The sequence below is a fragment of the Mus musculus genome, chromosome 12 (genome assembly GCF_000001635.26).
Source record: "Mus musculus strain C57BL/6J chromosome 12, GRCm38.p6 C57BL/6J".
In the NCBI taxonomy this organism is placed as follows: domain Eukaryota; kingdom Metazoa; phylum Chordata; class Mammalia; order Rodentia; family Muridae; genus Mus; species Mus musculus.
In genome coordinates, this window is record NC_000078.6 from 53,631,609 (window position 1) to 53,650,223 (window position 18,615).

Genomic DNA, 18,615 nt, shown 5'->3' on the forward strand with positions numbered 1-18,615 from the left:
ATGTGAAACTGAAGTAAAAAAGAAATAAAATTGTAAAGTTAGGGTTGTATGCTAGTACCGAGAGCCCATTGGTCCTTGTGAGTGAGGTGTTGTGACTATTCGGTTGTAATCACGAGTCCCAGGAAGGCTGGGGTGCAGTGGAGGTCCATGGTTGACAGTCCATTGGTGATGTAGCTAAAGAAAATCAACATGGAGCAGACAAGATGAAGAGGCTCAAAGCTGGTGTGTACAACTGCTGCCTTTGTGTCTGACAGCAGACCTCCAAAGGTCAGACTACTGTAGCTCATCTGTCATGTGACCACTCATCTGTCATGTGACCTCACTGGGGACATTCTGGCTCCCACTCTCCCTGCCCCCATCCTGGCTTCATTTACCTACTTTCTGTGTTTTGTTCATTTGCTTGTCAGTCTCCACATAGTGTTCTGGTCACTGTGATACCTTCTCATTAGCGTGCCTTTGAATACAATGCCCCTGCAGGGAAGAGAGGCTCAGCAAATATTTTTCATGGATGTTTTTTACCTTCCTCCTAGAAATGGAAACGGAGGCTTGTGTCCATGATGTCAATGAGGTAAATGTCTTTCATGCTGTATGCCATCGTTGGGTTATCATGTGAGGATGGCTGAACTCTGGAAATGGATCAGAGTGACCTCGAGAGCAGCTGCAGGTGCTGTTACAAGCAGAGCCTTGTGTCTTGTGACCCAGTGTGTGGCCCCACTGCTTTGTGAACTGTTGACACTGATGGTTCCTTTGGCACAGAAAAGGTTACTCAGGGAGCTGCCAGGCATTGATGTGGCCCAAGAGCCAGAGGGAGAAGGAAGAGAGGGAGAAGGAGAGAGCGGGAAGGGGGAGAGGATGAATAGAGGACCAGAAGAGAAAATGTAAAGAAGGAAGGGAACATTGCCTTCTTCTTACCCACAAAGGAAACTAAGCTGCTTCCTGCAGATCGGAGGTTTCTAACATCGCCCTTTGCATGTGTGACCTGGGAAACCCAGAGCTGATGACCAGATTTGAGTGGAAGAAGATAACTGACGGGGTCTCTTTGTTCCGCCAGTAATGTAGCTGACAGACTGAGAGGTAATGGGCACCACTCTGACTGCGAGGCAGAACCTGCATCTGTCTGGTGCCCCTGAAGTTAGGAAGGCTGCCACTGGAAGCAGCTCATCAGAAGGACTTGTAAGACAGTTTGCAAAATGAAAGAAGAAGACTCCCCACCCATGGGACAACGCCAAATGTCTGATACCACACACACACACACACACACACACACACACAGACACACACACACACACACACACACACACACACACTAACATTTTATACTCGCAAGAAAGGTTTTAGTGTAATTGTGGAAGGTACTTCTCTCCAGCTGAAGGACAAGCTACTGCTCTATTCAAATCCCAGAGTTAGGGCATCGTCTTTGTTTGCCTTTGGAGAGCTCTGGATCGGAGGACATGTGGTGTGTTCCTGTGAGAGACTCTTGATAATCCTGTCTGCCATACCTGGGAAAAAGAAAATTTTAAACAAGATGAAAGGCCTCTCCAAACTACAGCCTGCTGACTGCCCATGCAAGCTGAGTATATTCTGTGGGGTTGGCATGTAGGCCTGTAGCTTCCTAGCACATGTATCTGCAGCCCTCTGGAAACTGGATCACTGTTGGGTTCTCAGTCAGCCGAGTGTCTGCTTTCCAGTGGGCTCAGCCTGTATTTGCTACAGTATCCCTGAGCCAGAATAAATGATGTTGTATCCTCTTTCTGAGTTCTTACGCAATAAAACTCACGACTCCTGTCTCCTAAGCCTTCATCCTGTGGCCTCCTTGTAACTTCTCCAGGTAGAGAGGGATACAGCTCAACTCTTGCTGTATTTCTGGGAATCTACAAGGAGGAACGGATTGGTGGTTTGTCTGATTTTTAAAGATCATTTATTTATTTATTTTGTATCTGTATCTGTATTTATTTTGTAAAAGAAAAATTAAGAAACTCTCATTCCCTCCATTGTATAAAAGAAGTTAATTGTTCACTCCAGTACAACCAAATGCAAGTTTATGAAGCCAAAAAATATACCCAGACACACTTTAGTTATCCTTTAAGTAGTTCTGGATAAACAGTCCTTGATAAACAGTACTATGCTCACGCATGCGCGTGTATGTGTGTGTGTGTGTTTGTGTGTTTACACATAATATTGTTTTAAAGTAAGAATGTTAAGTTGGAATGATTGAGTAGTAAGTAAAGCTTATTTTAAAAAATAATCCTCTTTGAAATTGAATTATGTGGGGAATCTTATGAAGGTAAAACAGAACCTCCCATGTACTCTGGCATCTCTTAAGGTACCCATCATGTCCCAAACTCCCTGAGACTCAGCCCAGCTGTGGGTCATGCCTGTCTTTTCCGGAAGATATATTCTCATAAGCTTTGGTGATGAAAGCTACCCACAGGTTCTATCACTCCAAATACTGCTTAGGCCACTGCATTAAGAATCCCATTGTCGCAGGAAAGGGTAGATTCTGTCATCAAGTGCTAACCACCCGGTAAGTGATCATGTGAGGACCTGACATGAGTAGTCCATATAGGAATCCCCATATCATTGGGCAAACTCCATTTTATCATTGATGCTGCAACACCTACCTGGAATTCTTATGTCCTCCAGTGGAAATGAGGAGTGAGGTGTGGAAAGTGACTATTTTGATGAGAGATTCACTCTACTGCAAAAGGCTGCGGTTTGTTGGTATTCCACTACACAGAAAGCTGGTAAAGGCAGATAGGGAGTGTGGATGCCATTTCAGCTCCTTACTGTGCCATTCTGAAACAGAGAATCGCGAACGGTATTGCAAACTTCATCCAAATCTGGTCAGTTCCTAAAGTGAGAGGTAGAAACATTCTTCTTGCTAGCCACCCCTGTTGACTTGGTGCTGTGGTAGTTAAAGCAAAGCAAGCATGGTTTCCTGAGACGAGCGGGCAAGATTTCTTTCCTCCCAGTTCAGCAACCCATTTGTAAGCACTAAAACATCCAGGCATATCACCCCTAATTCTTTCAATGAACCCAATCCATACTTAAATTTACCCAATGCTTTCAATCCATACTTAAATTGCAGGAGAAATTTAAATGTGTTGCATCAGAGAACTTTCCAATTAGCATAAGACTGCTTAAAGTTTCAATTATTTCCTTGCATTAAGTCTCTCTCTCCCTCTCCCTCTCCCTCTCCCTCTCTCTCTCTCTCTCTCTCTCTCTCTGGATTGGTACTACTCTATAATGTGTAATATGTTCTGGGATTCAGATTATGAACTTTAAAAAAATATTAAAATATGAGTTTAAAAGTATGCCCAGAGTACACTGTTCCAGTTTATAGGGGAGGGGGGTTATTCTTGTAATTGTTTTTTTTTAATTATTTTAGGTTTATTTATTTTATTTTACATGCATGAGTGTTTGATCTGCATGTACATCTATGCCTCATCAATGCCTGGTGCCAGTGGAGGCCAGAAGAAGGCATCAGATCCTCTGGAACTAGAGTTACAGATGATTTTGAGCCACCATGTAGGTGCAGGGAATTGAACCTGTGTCCTCTGCAAGAGCAGCAAATGTTCTAAACTACCAAGCCATCTTTCTAGTTCCTTACTTTTATTTTATTTTATTTTATTTTATTTTATTTTATTTTTATTTCATTTCATTTTATTTGTTTGAGAAGAGTCTCTTTTTGTAGCTATGGCTGAAACTCATTATGTAGGCCATGCTAGCCTCAAACTCACAGAAACCTGCCTGCTTCTGCCTCCAGAGTGCTGGGATTAAAGGGTTACATTGCCATACTCAGCTCTTGTAGTTATTTTTAGTCAGGCCTCCAGAAGCCTGATTAACAGTGAAATAGATATTTTATTTTATTTTTTTCTCTGACTTAGATTTTAAAAGGCAGCAACTAATCTTGGTGAGAGCGCCTTGGGAGAACCTTGTATCTGTATTCAGTCTTTACCAGATGTACACCAGAACACCATGTGTTTTCCATGGTGTGCCTGGCCTTTCAATTGGAGTTGTAGTCTTAGCATTGTTGTGAGCTACCCTGATACTGAGCCCTGTTTCAGTGCCATTTCTCCAAACTTGCGATCTCTGTGTGTAAACCATTCTCAAAGCATATAAGAGTAAGTTAATTGGGGAAGGTCTTGGACACTGGGCAGAACTGTGTGTACTGTATTCAAAACTGGGATTTGATCTAATGTTACATGTAGACAAACAGTGGAAATTTCTCAGTAGTCTCACAGAGAGGGAGGGAGGAGAGGGAGAGAGAAGGGGAAGGAGTAGAGAGAGGAGAGAGGATAAGGGAGGGAGAAGGGGGAGAGAGGGAAGGAGGCAGGGAAGAAAGGAATAGGGAGAGGGGGGAACAGAGAGAAAGAGATTTGTAAGGTATAAACCACCATAGCCCCTGAGAAAGCTCTTTCTGGCTTCCCTGGCCCTACAGTAAGGGACACTAATTGAGATTTGTCAAGGAAAATCTCTCTTCTTTTCCCTGGTAGCCATGGAAAGACTCATTAAGCATCTTCTCCCCCACTCTCCTCCAGCCCCTGGCTTTGCTGAGTCTAAGAACTGCAGCTCAGGGAGTGAGGCCTGGAGAAGCCGTTCAGCTTGTCCTTTGGGCCTTCCTTCCCCCAAACTCAGTGTGGGTCCAGAGAATGCTCCATGTCTCCAGGATTCAGAGGGCAGACCTAGGAGGTGACCATACCGTCTCTCCAGGTGGAGGGGTCCATTCTTGGGCTGTTGCCAGTAGACTTAAGGGCAGCATTGGCCATGGCTGTTGGGAAATGGGGTGAGGTTAACTCTGTATGAACTTCTTGTCGACCCCTGCCTACTGTTGCACATGTCATTCTCCTCACCGTGGAAGACCTTTCTCTTTTCTCCAGTGAACCCTTCCTCTGGCAGTGGGCTCTCTGTGGCTCCCCGCCTGTGGTTGCCCCTTGCATGATGAACTGTGCTGGTAAAGGCTCTCTACATGTGGAGGGCTAGGAAGGGAAAGGGCAAAGCTGGCCTCAAGGCAACCAGAGCCCATGACTTCCCTCCCTTCATTATGTGTGTCTACTGAGCTGTCCTGTTTCTACTTCTAATGGATGCTTCCATAGCAAGTTGACCTTTTGGCTGAATAGGTCAAACTCCCACTGAGTGCTAATCCCTAGTCCTCCCTCCCCACCTTATCCCTGGAGATACAGAACACCGGTTCAGAATATGGCTGGGTGTTGGGAGTGTATTTTTGAAAGAGGATTGTATTTTGTTGCACAGAATTAATTCGTGGAGACCACCATGAATGGTTACAACAGGGTCCAGAGTAGAATATTTCAGCTGACATTGTTGAGGTACATAGTTTTTAAGCCTGTGTTTAAATGGCAGGCAGTTTCCTTGGCTGTCTTCTTCTTTCTAACGAGGGCTCGGAGAACTTCTCGTAACACTGTGGATTTCTGAAGCATAAGACCAGGATTTCCTATGCTGATGTCTTTGAACAACAACAACAAAAAATAATGCTTTCCCTCTGTACATTTCTTCCATTTAAAATCTCTAGAACTCTGGGTGCTTCCTGTTCAGCCTCTTTAAATACGAGGTGGTGGCGCTTTTTAAGGATAATTTTTGTGCTGGGCCTGGTGTTAAGTATTTGAAGATTTTTCTTGTGTTTGCTTACTGATTCCCAACAGCAGTCACCACTTCCTAGCTAGAGATTTTTCAACACCGAATGGGCACTTAGCTAACGTTGGATGGAGTTTTAAGTTGAATTATATGAGGCACTTGCTTTCTTTTTAACAGTTTATCTATGCTGTTCAAATTAGTCATCGCTCCTTTCTGTCAGTGAGTTAGTGGCGATCTTCACAAGACAATGGAAAGTATTCTCCATTTATTTACTAATGTCCTGCTTATGGGTGTGTTTATTAATTTAGTGCTCTTTTGATTTTGAAAGTAGTCACTTATTAAATTAAGTGATAAATGAAGTATATCAGCAGGTGAAATGGAAAAGAAAAAAAACCAGAACAACAACCTAGTGCCTTGGTGCTGTTCTGTGGGGTTTACCAAACAAACTTGGAAAGTGTAACCTTTCAGAACAGAGACCTCAGAGACATACTCATGAAGCAGGTCACTGTGCTGAAGTCAGCAGACCTCACTGAGGTCAGGCCCGTTAGCTTTTCCATGGCCTCAATGGTACTTTGTAGACTCAGGGTGATTAATGCAGAGAAACAATAGAGCTGTGTGCATTTCCCAGTGTTATAAGCCCACCAATTCTCAAACTGCAGAGAACCAAAGGAGAAGTGCAGGAGAAGTCCGTATTTAACATCTATTCAGTTACCAATAATGCCAGAGTTAAAGCGGGGCTCCTACCAGGGGCGTAATGGGCTCCTGTTTAACATATTTATGTTGGTTGTAAAATTAGGAGCTGTCATTACAGCCCCACATCACCTGCATAAGTGCAAAACAGATAAATCAAGAGAAGTTCCAGCATCATAAAAACGCCATTGAGTAGGATAGCATGAAACCACTTACAGGATGCTGGTATATTATGCTAGTGGGATGCATGTGCCAAGGCTTCCGGAGGATTTGGAGAACAAAGAGTAACTGCTTGGGTCAGGGGCAAGGATGCAAGATCTGATGACGAGGTTTCCTTTAGAGGATGACCTGAGCACAGGTGAAGGAAGAGGAGGAAAAGAAAGGCCAGCAGAAGCCAGGCTTGCATAATCCTGGGATGTTATTCAAGACAACTGTTTCTATGCTTCTAGAAGCATTTGAGTTGCCATCTGTTGTTGCTAGAGCCTGCCTGTGGGCCTTGCTAACATTCTCTGGGAGGCTGAAGGGCTCTCTAAAGTCAGCACTTTCAGTCCCACCTTACTGAGTTGTTCATAGAATGGTTTATGTTATCTAAAGTTCAATTGTAATCCTTCCTTAAATGACATGCGGTTATTTATTTTGAGCCTTGTAATTGAAAATCTCCCCAAATTCTGAACTATTAATAAACTCTGAATCCTAATTACTGCCTCCAAAAGGGAGTGGACATTTTAGAAGTTTTTCAGCTCTCCTCTTCTCCCTCCTAAAAGCCACCCATCCCCATAATCTTTGGGGGGAAAAAAGGCTGCAGATTTTATTCATGTGGGATCATTCACACCAAGCTACCATAATGTGCAATTAACACTGTAGAAACTGAAAACAGTATTCAGCAAGACAGCTGCATTATCAAAAATGCCAAAGGAGTTTTGAAGGGAGTAATGTGCATGTTAGAATAGAAAATTAATCAGAAGCACATGCACACACATACACAGCATAGCTGCCTAAATATATTTAAATATGGAAAAGTAAAATCCTATGTCTGCACCTATGGTAAAGATTAATCTCAGCAAAGAAATGGGTTCTTTTTTCATTTGAAAATTATTAGTTACATGTTTTACTTCTGAAGCAAACTGGGACATGGGGCTGGAATTCCAGCTGGAATACTTCTTTTTTTTTCTTTTTTTTTATTAGATATTTTTTTATTTACATTTCAGATGTAATCATCACTCTTCAATTGTAGTTTATACACTTCCACTGAGAAATGTCTCTCTCTTTTTCTCCTGCGGCCACAATGGCACTTGGCACTTAGCACTCATGCGATCTTCAAAGTACCTTTTAGAGACTTCCTCTCATGAATAAGAGTAGGCTTCCTGTGTCTACAGCGCACAAGGAGCATGTGCTGTTGGTTGGTGTTGCAGCCATGCGTGGCTCTCGGTAAGAGTGATTAACGAGATCACCAAAATGAAGTGGCATTCCTCTGGTACCGTTTTACAGGATTGTCCTGTCCACTAGCTGAATGTGGGTTTAGCTGTGAGAAAGCCAAGGCTTTTCATGCCGTTTCCAATTGAAATGGCGGTGAAGAAGCAGGAAGATATGGAGACTCTTTCTTGTCAGAAATGTAGAAAAGCTCTGGACATGTCCTGTCTTAAGCCTCTGTAAGGCAGACAGGGATCCATGATACTCTAGAACTTAGAAGAAAGAATAAACAAACACCCATAGATCATTAAACTGGCTGGCACTGCACCTTGGAAATACTGGGAAGAAAGGACCCTCAATTCTGGATTCCATCCATACTATGTCTGAAGTGCACTTTAGCTTTGAGATCTCTGTTAGTGGCAGGCACCAGAAAGTTGTCCCCTCAGGTAGAACAGTAGTGACTGGCATCTTCAGACCACAAGCAGCCACTGATGGAGGTGTACGCTGACCAAGGTCCATCTGTACTGCTCCTTGGTTGTGTAGAATAGTCACACGAGTACTCAAAGATATGGAAGCCATTCTCCATGATACATGGCAGCAGTGTAAAAGCTCCTTAATGAGAATCTGTCATCTGACATATAACTAACTCTTCCTAAATTCTGATGAACTTGCACATTAGAAAATACTAGTTGTATCCTGTTTGGCTTTTAGGAGTTTATCTTGCTCTGGTAGCTGGGGTAGGATGTTGCTATAGGCACTTAAAAATAACAATGTTATAATTTAGAGAAAAACTGTATTCATTTGTTCTAAAATAATAGGAATGTTTGTGTGCGGTGTTTTTGTTTTTGTTTTTTGTATAGGAAAAACATGTAAAAGGTAAGATTTTAGGTATGGAGGGTTTTTTGTTTTGTTTTGTTTTTGTTTTTTGGCAGGGGTGTTTATTTGTTTTAAGTGTATAGATGTTGATGTTCAGCTGAAACTTACATGCAAACAACTCAGAGCCCAAACTGACAGTGACCAGCGTTTCTTTCAGAACTCATTGATGCTTTAGCGGAACATTAATACAAATGGGGGGGAGATTGAGGATTTGAGACCAGAACTCCAACTTAATTATTTTTTTTTCTTTTCTCTCTCTCTCTTTTTTTCTTTCAAGTTATAGGTGCACAACGAAGGCGGAGCCCCAGCGCACTGGCCATTGAAGTATTTGAAGCACATTTGGGAAGCCACATTTTGCAGGTACCTCTAAAAAGTCTTTCTTCCATCTTATCAAGGAAATGTCAGATTTGAAATCTTCTTATACATACTTTTAGTTTCAGAAACATGTTTGATTATTGTTATTTTTTCTTGGAATTCACAAATCTTCATGATTTTTTTCTCCTTTCCTTTCCTTTTTTAGAAAGCCATTCCTTGAGGGAAAATTAATGAGAAAGGGAGGGCAAGTATTACCTGTGCTGTAATAATTTAGATGAATTGCACTTAGTCAATGCACAGTGATCACCTGCGTGCCGTGTTTGCAAGTGAATATGTTTGTGTCCTCTGAGCTACACATTGCTTATCAAAGATCAGGGTTTTGTTGTGAAAGTACTGTGGCATTGTGTTTGTGTGTCGCCAAACTTCAGTTCTTTGCTTGAGTTTGTATTTGTTAAATGCCGTCCCGTTGTTTGCCTCCTCAAATTAGAAAACTAGTTAGTGTGAATTCTTAAGCCTATATTTAAGTAAGTGGTTTTGTCAGCACATTTCATGATAAATAGATGGGAAAGGTATGAGATAAAGTTGTAGTTCTATAGCACCAGAGAAAATTCAACCCTGGATCAGCATCTTATCTAATCATCTTACTATAACCTTAAGATTATTCCATGCATTTAGTGTTTCCGCCTTCATCAGTGGACCGCTGGTCTACATTTAGAAGATGTGCTGATGTTTTCTATATTCTTATCCATTCAGAGCTAAGTGAATGAATAGTTCAAAAGATGAGACTCCTAAGTAGGATTGGATCTGGCATGTTAGCCCCTAAATAGTGTATACTAGGAATTCATTCTGAGTTTCTCCTTGGAGAAAATCAGCTCTTGGTGCAGTCACCCTTTTAATTCTTGAATCTCTTTCCTGGTAGCTTGAGAATCCTGCCCCACCCCACTCCCCAACACACATGTGTTTAAAGGAAGAGTTCTTGGTATCCACCTACCATCTCCATCTACCAAGTCTACTGGGTCAAGTAAAGAATGTATTCTTTACAACATCTGCCTGCAAGGATTTTATTGTGTGAGAAATCATAGTGCACAATGGAAAATTCACAGCACTTAAATGTCTTGACTTAGTTTAGTTCATTCTGTTTCTGATTTGTATTCATATCTGCTATTGGACAGGGTGTTTCTTGATCCACCGTGAAGGGACGACATTTGAGTTACCTTTACAAGAACTGAAAATTTGTTTAAAGATGCAGAAAGGAACCCATTTCTCTTTAGCACTTCTTATTTTTATCTTTTTTCCTTCATGTACATACTTGGTTCTGGGTCAGGATCTCTATTACATGTTTTATATAGACTGGGACAGATATATTATTGGATTCTTCTGTGACACAGGACTATTGATAATTAGATTCTGACAAGTTCAGTCCTATACTTAGTCAATAAGATGGAGGTTCAGACTATAACCCTAGATTATTGTTTTCTGATTCAGAGTCCTTTAGGAGTATAAGTTAGAAGTTGCACTAATTTAAAACTAATAAAATTTTAAGAGTTTAAACTGATTTTAATTTAGTATAAACATATTATATAGGGTGACTATCACAAATATTTATTCAATATCATGCTTTACTTAGAGAATAAAGGTTTTAAAAGGAAACTGTTGGCTTCTCAGTATGTATGGTTAGTTTATATTGTCCTTAGTCTCCATGCTATAAGAGAAGCCTGTATATCTGGGTATTGCTTGGGAAAGGCTGTGCAGACTGTCATTAGAAATCGTGTTACATGAAGAACAATGAAGAACCCATACAAATAGTTTGGAGAACACATGTCTTAAAGGGGATGGTAATGACTGTTCTGTATATTGGAAGAACTCAGTAAAGCAAACTATACTGATTTTGTCCTCATAATACAGAAAAAGGAAAAAAAGGAAGATACAGACAGACAGACAGACAAAAAGACAAAAAGAAAGACAGAAAGAGGAATGAGTGCAGAATAAAGAAAACACCATTATCCTACGATAAAGATCCAACATACACTGGAACACTTGTGGATTATTTGGAGCCTGTTGTCTTTAAGGGAATATATTGGTTTTTCACAAAAGCAAGATACTTGAGTATAGGTGAGTTATAGAATCTTGAAATTGCCATAGACATTAGAACTTCCAATGTCATTTGATTGGAACACAGTGGTTATGGAGTGGAAGGATGATACAATGCTCTATGTAGAACTTTACCCTGCTAGACTTAAGGGTAGTTGTAGCAAGAAGAGCCCTGTCAAGCTCTTCTTAGTTATCTTCCTAGCTAGCAAAGGAAGCCTTCAGTCCACAGACTGATGTCAGTACCACAGACAACAAAATATCAGTATTGCAAAAGCGTAAGATGAGTCCATACATTTTTGTTTTGAAAAGATCTCTGATAGACTCTAATGGATTGATGGAGTCTGAAGAGAAAATTTTCTTTCTTTTCTTATCCTTCTGTCCTTTGCAAAAATTCTCTTGATAAAATGTCTGTCATTCAGCTTATAGGCCTGATCTTAGACCTTATGATTTATAGTAATACCATCCCACCAGACTTTCAAATGTTGAGTGGGAATCCAAATTCGCTACATGGGGCTATTGTCTATAATTAGCTTACATTCATTTAAAGAAGGGAAATAGGAAGCTTCTTAAAATTAGAAATCTAATAGTAGTTGAGTATATTAGGGATCTGAACTATCCAAGTTCTACTTTGCTCATAAGATATCAAGATGGGATCTCAATTGTTGATAAGTGAGTAGTTTCTTAAGCAGAGACAGTGGAATAATTTTCCGATCAAAGTCAATGTGGGGTGCAAAGAGGTGCAGACAAATAACCATAAGGCTTCTTTGGAGAATGTAATAACATTTGATGTGATGGCCAGTTCATGTGGACAGGAAACACATGAGTGGTAAAGGTGGGGAAATCCTACAAACCACGCGTTACAGGTCTGCTGGGCTAACATAGGAGGTGCAGGTTCCATTCTCCAAATGGTGATGATCCTGTGGGAAAGGCTTTCATGCAGTCAGGATCAAGGAAAGGTTTGGATCCATCAAAACACGGTGTCTGGGAGATTGCCAGTTGTGAGAACCTATGTTAGTATCTCAAGACAGAAATTAAGATGCCATTGAGATAGAGCCCCATGGAAGGACAAGAACGTATAGAACTGATACAGTCATTGACACGTGCACATCATGGACAGATAAAAGTGACAGGGTTAATAACAACCATAGACCCTATAAGTTAAGGTAAGATCCTATTCCTTAGAGATTTTGAAAAACATATCCAGTCAAAAAGCAGAGTTGATATAAGGGAAGGAGCTAAAATTCTAGGCATGATCCTAGTTTAAATACTATGAAGGCTAGGGCTGAAAATGGGACTAGGAAGTCCAAATCACTGGAGCATAGATGGCTGGTAACTACAATGGAGGAATGGACTGAAAACCAGTAGGAATGATCTGGAGGAAAAAAGAGGGTAAGGAAAGGAATCCCTGGGACATGTGGTCCATTAGTTTCTAAGCAAGGAAAAGATGACAAAGGAGGAGGAAGCCACAGGATTTGTTTTTGCTCATGAAAGGAATTCTAATAACCCACTGGTAGATGAAAATCCTTCAGTAAGGTAAACACTCAGTGGTTTTATTCATGGAAAACATGGCACAGATGAGTGAGATGCAGAAGAAGAGCATAACAAGGTCTGGGGGAATAGCAAGAGAATCTAGCTAGTTATGGTAGGGTAGAATGACAGCTAAGAAAATGGTGTCTAGGTGAAATAGTTTTGCATATGGTAGAAATACATTTATATGTTAAGGTTCACCGAATAAAGCACTTTTTGAGTATTGGAAACTAAATCTATTGCTTTAATAAAGGGATGGATGGATAGGTGGGTGGATGAATAGATAGACAGACAGACAGACAGACAGATAGATAGATAGATAGATAGATAGATAGATAGATAGATAGATAGATAGATATAGACAGACAGAGAGATAAAGCATAAATCTGTCATTCTTTATATAATTAAAGTGTCCCTTATTCATATCCTCTAGTGATACTGATCATTTTCATTATTATTCATGTTATCCAAATATCATATAAATGTACCATAGTTTATTTATCTAATTTCCAGGTATTAGGAATATTGACTGTAACTAAAACTTTCCATTTCTAATGCAAATACCAACTCTCTCAGTGTGCAAAACTGTGCACTCATGTGTGCCTGTGTGTTTTAATTATAAAAGTACAGTTCAGGTGGGTAATAGCATGAATGTATTGTAATTTTGCAAAGTCTCATGTATTATGCCAACTTCCCTTCTTATGCCTTCAGTGAGTGCTCATTATATATAATATATAATTATATAGTATATATAGTTTCAGGAAAAATGAGATGTGTGAGCTTTCTTAAAATTTGATCAGATCTGTACTTTTTGAATAGAGAAAAATTTTAAACATTTTGGTGATTCTGACCTTGTAAAATTCTCATTTTCTCTCTTCCCCCCCACCCCACTTTATGTCTGATTGTTCTGATAGTTTAGTAATTGTACATGCAGGCAAGATGAAGGTCAAGTGCTATGTAGTGTGTACCTCAAGGGCCACTGTGCATACCTTACCACTGACAGCCACCATTAGAATAGACCAGGGGAGCCTGTAATTGTTCAAGCATCTTTAGGACAGAGGCGCCGTCTGCATGGGATGTCAGCCCTGCAAGTACAGGTCTGTGAAGTTGGTCTTAGAGGGCCCAAGTCCAGACGTAGTTTCTTCAACATTTGCGAGGGAGATGAGGGATGGGAAGGCAAGTGGAGGTGGAGGCCGAGGGCTGCACATTTTATGGAAGATTAAGTGAAAATCTCAGAACTTTTGGAGGTCATTACAGGGAACTTTCCTAAACACACGCATGTGACTAAGCATGAATTTGGCCCAAGTTCTCTTTGTTGTCCCTACTTTGTGCTTTCCTTTCCATAAGGAAGCACGGGCAGAGCCTGTTGAGGCTCTTCAGGTAAAAGTGCTTGCTGCTCAATCCTGGTAATCTTCAATCCCCAGATCCATGTAGAGGTGGAAGGAGAGAAAGGCCTTCACAGAGGCCCCTGTGGTCTCCACGTGTGCCATGATACACACAAGACCTCACAGAGTAAGCTCTGACCTCCATATGTGCCATGGTATGCACAAGGCCTTCACATGTGCAGTGGTGCGTATACCCACGCATCATGCACATCCCCCACACAGAATAATAAAGAATAAGGATGTGTTTTAATTACCAGTGCTGTTTCTTTTTCCTCTCCCAGTGTGGGGACCAGGCTTGATATTTATATTTCACTTCATAGAAATTAACAAAACATAAAATACCAAATATCATATTTGCAAGTCATAAAATTAACCACTGGAATAGCTTTCCCTCAGGTGCCAGAATTATGAATGGAATGTTTTAATTATTTGTATACCCTTAGCAGAGGGTTTGCTTTTTTCACTCTGTAAATAATGTTTATATAATTGTTATATAAAGTTGTGATATTGCTTATGCATGTTTTATATTAATGCTGCTACACCCACCTAAAAATGTTAAGACAATAAAATCAAACCTAGCTCCTGGAACAGTAGGAAACTCTTGCTTCACGGAAACGAAGAACCCACGCCTTTGATGCAGGATGTCATGGGACAGGTTTAGAATAAATTAATTCAGGATTTATATTCCTATACTTGTCATACTTTGAAGTTTAGGTAATAGAATACACCAACTCATGATTAAATGAGAACATATGGTTTTCTGCCAAGAAAGTTAAAAAAATGTGGCAGCTGTAGTAAGAAAATATATATATATATATATATCTTTGTTATAATGTAAGTACTTTTAGTCACAGTACTATTTTTATCTCAAAGATCAGCTACTTACAGAAGAGGAATTAGGATTCTGGGGGTAGGAAATATCTTGAAACTATAGATAGGTACCTATGGTGTAGGGGATGGACAGAGAATGAGCAAGCTGCTGTCTCTAAACTCTCTTCCACTCTCATTCCTTTCAGCAAAGAAAATTAAAAATAAAAATTAAAGTATAAATTAGAATATATATAATTGTATCATATCAAAAATTTGAATATATGGTGTATATTATGTATGATATATATGATTTTGTGTTTATATATTATCTGAGCAAGATGCTGGTGAAATGGCTGAGTCAGTAGTGCTACTACACAAGCATCTGAGCCTGAGTATTGTCCCCAGAATCCATGTAACTAACTGTGTGTGGCGATGTACATCTGTAATCCTGGTGCTTGAGCAGGCAGAGGCAGGAGAATCTCGGGGACTTGGTTATCTAACCAGTCCAGCATAATGGGAAGTTCCAGGGTCAAGGAGAGACCTCGCCTCCAACAATAAGAGAAGACTGATTGAGGGAGACCCCAGTGTGGGCCCCTGACTTCTGCAACAAACAAGTGTATATCCACACACATCATGCAAACAAAATGTGGGTCCAGATAATGCATTTGACCAAATATCTAAGCAAAAGAAAGTGATTCAACATAAAATGTGTCAAAAGCTAATACAAATATACAAATTATGACTGTATTAGGATATGCCTAGCTTAGTCAGCACTCCTTCTTGATAGTAATGTTTTCAAAGAGACTTGAGGAGAGTAATATTAAGTGTGCTGGTTTATTGATGAGGTAAAGTGTCATCTTTGTTTTAGAAAACTGCATCCTCCCTCCTGATTGTTCCTAGTGAGGTGATAGCTTGCTGGACATAAGTGTTAAGATAAAATGATTTCTAATAATAGAGGCATTCTGGATTAATTTCTCTAGCTGTGATGGAATAAGTTGAGGGAGGTGAGTGACCCCACTGTCTTGGTATGATCTAGAATGGTAAGAAAATGTAAAACTAAATATAGAAAAAGAGAAAGTTAGTGAATATATTTGCATATGCAAATTAGCTTAATTGATACTGCTTGCCTCTACAGGGATTTTTCATTACAAACTGGAGTGCTACATTGTTCAGCTCATATTGAGTAATTTAGTAACTAATGAGACCAGTTTGCACTAATTTGCATATGATAAATGAGCTTAATTGCAGTAAATAACTTGGAGGCATAATTACTTAATTTTCCTGTGTTGCACGGCTTTTAAGTTCACGTATGAACAACTCAAGATAATTTTGCATATTTAAATTAGTTGCTTTTAAATTTTCTTGAACAAAAAAAAAAAAGAACACACCTTATCAATTGAGCTGTAAAACAATCGAAAGTAAGGGTACAGTACTTTTATTTTAAAAGAAAGAAGAAGGAGGAAAAGTAGAAATTCCCTACCTCTGCTGATTACTTCTTCTGCATCTTTACCTCTAGGAAGATAACAGTTTGGCATTTACAGAATGTTTTTAGTATTGTAAGTTAACTTGCAACTTCTCTTAGTGACTGGCATGGGTTACTGGATTTAGATGAGTTAAAATTTTTGAAATGGGTTTTATGAAAGAGAGGTGAGCTATTTGTTACCTAATTTGGCAAACTCACAAGGTGGTGAAATTGGGTCTCCCACCTGCAGGGTGCAGCTCACCTGCTCTGCCAGTCTCAGAATTGTGGGCCTTGCTGTGTCTGACCCTATTGCCTCTCTCCATTCAAGTGGAGATCTTGGTATGACTCACCAAGCCTTCCCATTATCTGTTGGTGTGTGTGTGTGTGTGTGTAGTGGGGGAGTATTATATTTTTATAAAAATCTCCATTCTCAAAATTGAAAAACTGAAGCACTTAAGTTGATAGCAAACCTTATTTCATTATTAACAGAATACCTCAAAATGTTGTTTTATGGTTAGAAACAGAATTTATTATTCAGAGCTAATGGGCCAAATGAAAGTTTTATTCGTGGTTTCCAGAAGATGCATAGTTATGAACATTGAAAACCTGTCACTTTAGAAAAGTTTAAAAACAAAAGATGACATTAGAGCTATTCGTTTTACACAATCTGGAAAAAGTTAACCCATGATGCTTTGCTCTGAGAGCTCCCATTCCACAGAGTCAGACTAAGCATGGAGGGAAAGAAGTCAGAATAAGGAGCAGGCTGGAATAAGTATGCATATTAGTGTATTGGAAGTGCAAAGTCTGCATCTTTTCTATATGAGTCTCAGAAAGCAAACAGCTAACAGGAGAATGAAGACATAAATCTTGCCCCACAAAGCCAGCACCTTGTCTCACATCCCCAGCTCAGTTACCAACTTCTTCCGGCCATAGGAGCAGGAGAGGGTAGACAGCCTCGGTATATGTGGCTTTCCACATCCAGCCAACTTGAACTCCCATCTCAACCTGCTCCTCTTTAGCTGTGTAGATCTAAAGTACACTCCAGCACTAAGTCTGCCTCCATTTCCTCATTGTGAAAAAGGACAAAGCTGTAGTAGATATTTTCTCCTACCTGTGTTGTGAACATTGGTAAATATCTGTTAGTGTTTTTGTCTCTGTTAGGGAATCTAGAATAATGTCTATGTTTTTAAAAAATGCTTATCAAGAATATTTTCAATGTAGAAATATGAGGCTATTATCAATGAAATCCTCTTGTGTAAAAGGATATTTTTTTCACTGAATACAACAAGATTGTTTACATTTGTCGTATTGGCATTAGGCAGTGTGTGCCATTTCAGAGGGAAACATAGAAAATTTGATGGTGGCAATGCATTTTACCTCAAATGGCAACCCTTTTATTAATAGCCAAGACAACTCTCTAGTTAGAGGTAGGAGTAGAGCTAAACTGCCCTTTAGAATAAATGTGATTTGTTGCTATTCTTAAGATTCTATAACCTCAATTGCTTGGAAAAATAAGAACAACTCACCAATCAAACTTCCAGAAGAACTAGAAGCTAGATCCAGTCCTTATCCCCTGTTGTAAATTATGTTAGCATAGCATTAAGTCTTCTTGTGATGTTCCCCATGCGATCTGCACGGCATTCATCATCTCCCATGCCAGAGAGTATCCATCTATGCCAGCGTGAGATGGGGAATCCTTCAGAGGAATCTTGGGGTATATATACACATCATTTGGGCTTTATGTACCTTGCTGACTTTGATTTGCAGGATAAACATTTGACATAATTTACTGTGAAATACTGTGAGAGGTGTGGATAGACGATAGAGTTAAGTCGCTGTGGAGGGAAGTTATAGTTAGTTTTTCAGTTGACTGAAAGTAGAAAATGGGTCTTTGTAGTCACAAATCTAATTTGTCAGGTACCCCAGATCTGGGGAAATGCGACAACAAATCAGAAATCAGAAAGTTCAGTTCAATATGTATTTTCTGAACACCTAATAAATAGCTGATAGAAGAAAATATGGTAATACAAGAATTATAGTCTTGCTTCATAGTGTCCCATTTTGATTTTGGCGGATGTACCTGAATTTGCACTCCTGGCCTTTGCTATATGAATGTGGCAAGTAACATCAACTCCCCACATGCCAGTTTCTTGAATCCCAAATGGAGATGACAATACTTCTTCACAGACCTATACAAGAGTTACATGGAGTGGATGCCTAGGGTGCCTGCCTTAGATGAGATGCAATGCACAGCAGAGCACTCAGGGGTTGATCAGGACCCTGCTGGGTTGGATGTGTCAGAGGCTGGTCCTTAGAAATGATGGAGAATCTGATCAGCCAGCCTGGGGCCAGTCAGTGACCGCTTGCCATGGCCATAGATTGGCACTGCCTATTCCCTTCACACACATCTTTTAAAGTTTGGTGTTCAAATCCTCCAGGAGCAGCTGAGAGTTGCAA

The 18,615-nt window shown here is 40.1% G+C and overlaps 1 protein-coding gene across 25 annotated transcripts in view; it reads left to right on the top strand.

The window, feature by feature from the left end:
• Npas3 (neuronal PAS domain protein 3) overlaps nucleotides 1-18,615 on the top strand; it is an 824,148-nt gene that overhangs the window by 383,583 nt on the left and 421,950 nt on the right. For 13 of the 25 annotated variants that reach the window (XM_006515941.3, XM_006515942.3, XM_030246749.1 and 10 more), the window contains one exon: nucleotides 8,846-8,928. In XM_006515941.3, the coding sequence (XP_006516004.1) occupies nucleotides 8,846-8,928 (83 nt within the window). The remainder of the gene's footprint in view (nucleotides 1-8,845; nucleotides 8,929-18,615) is intronic. The other 12 variants (XM_030246748.1, XM_030246750.1, NM_001370964.1 and 9 more) reach the window with 1 other exon arrangement.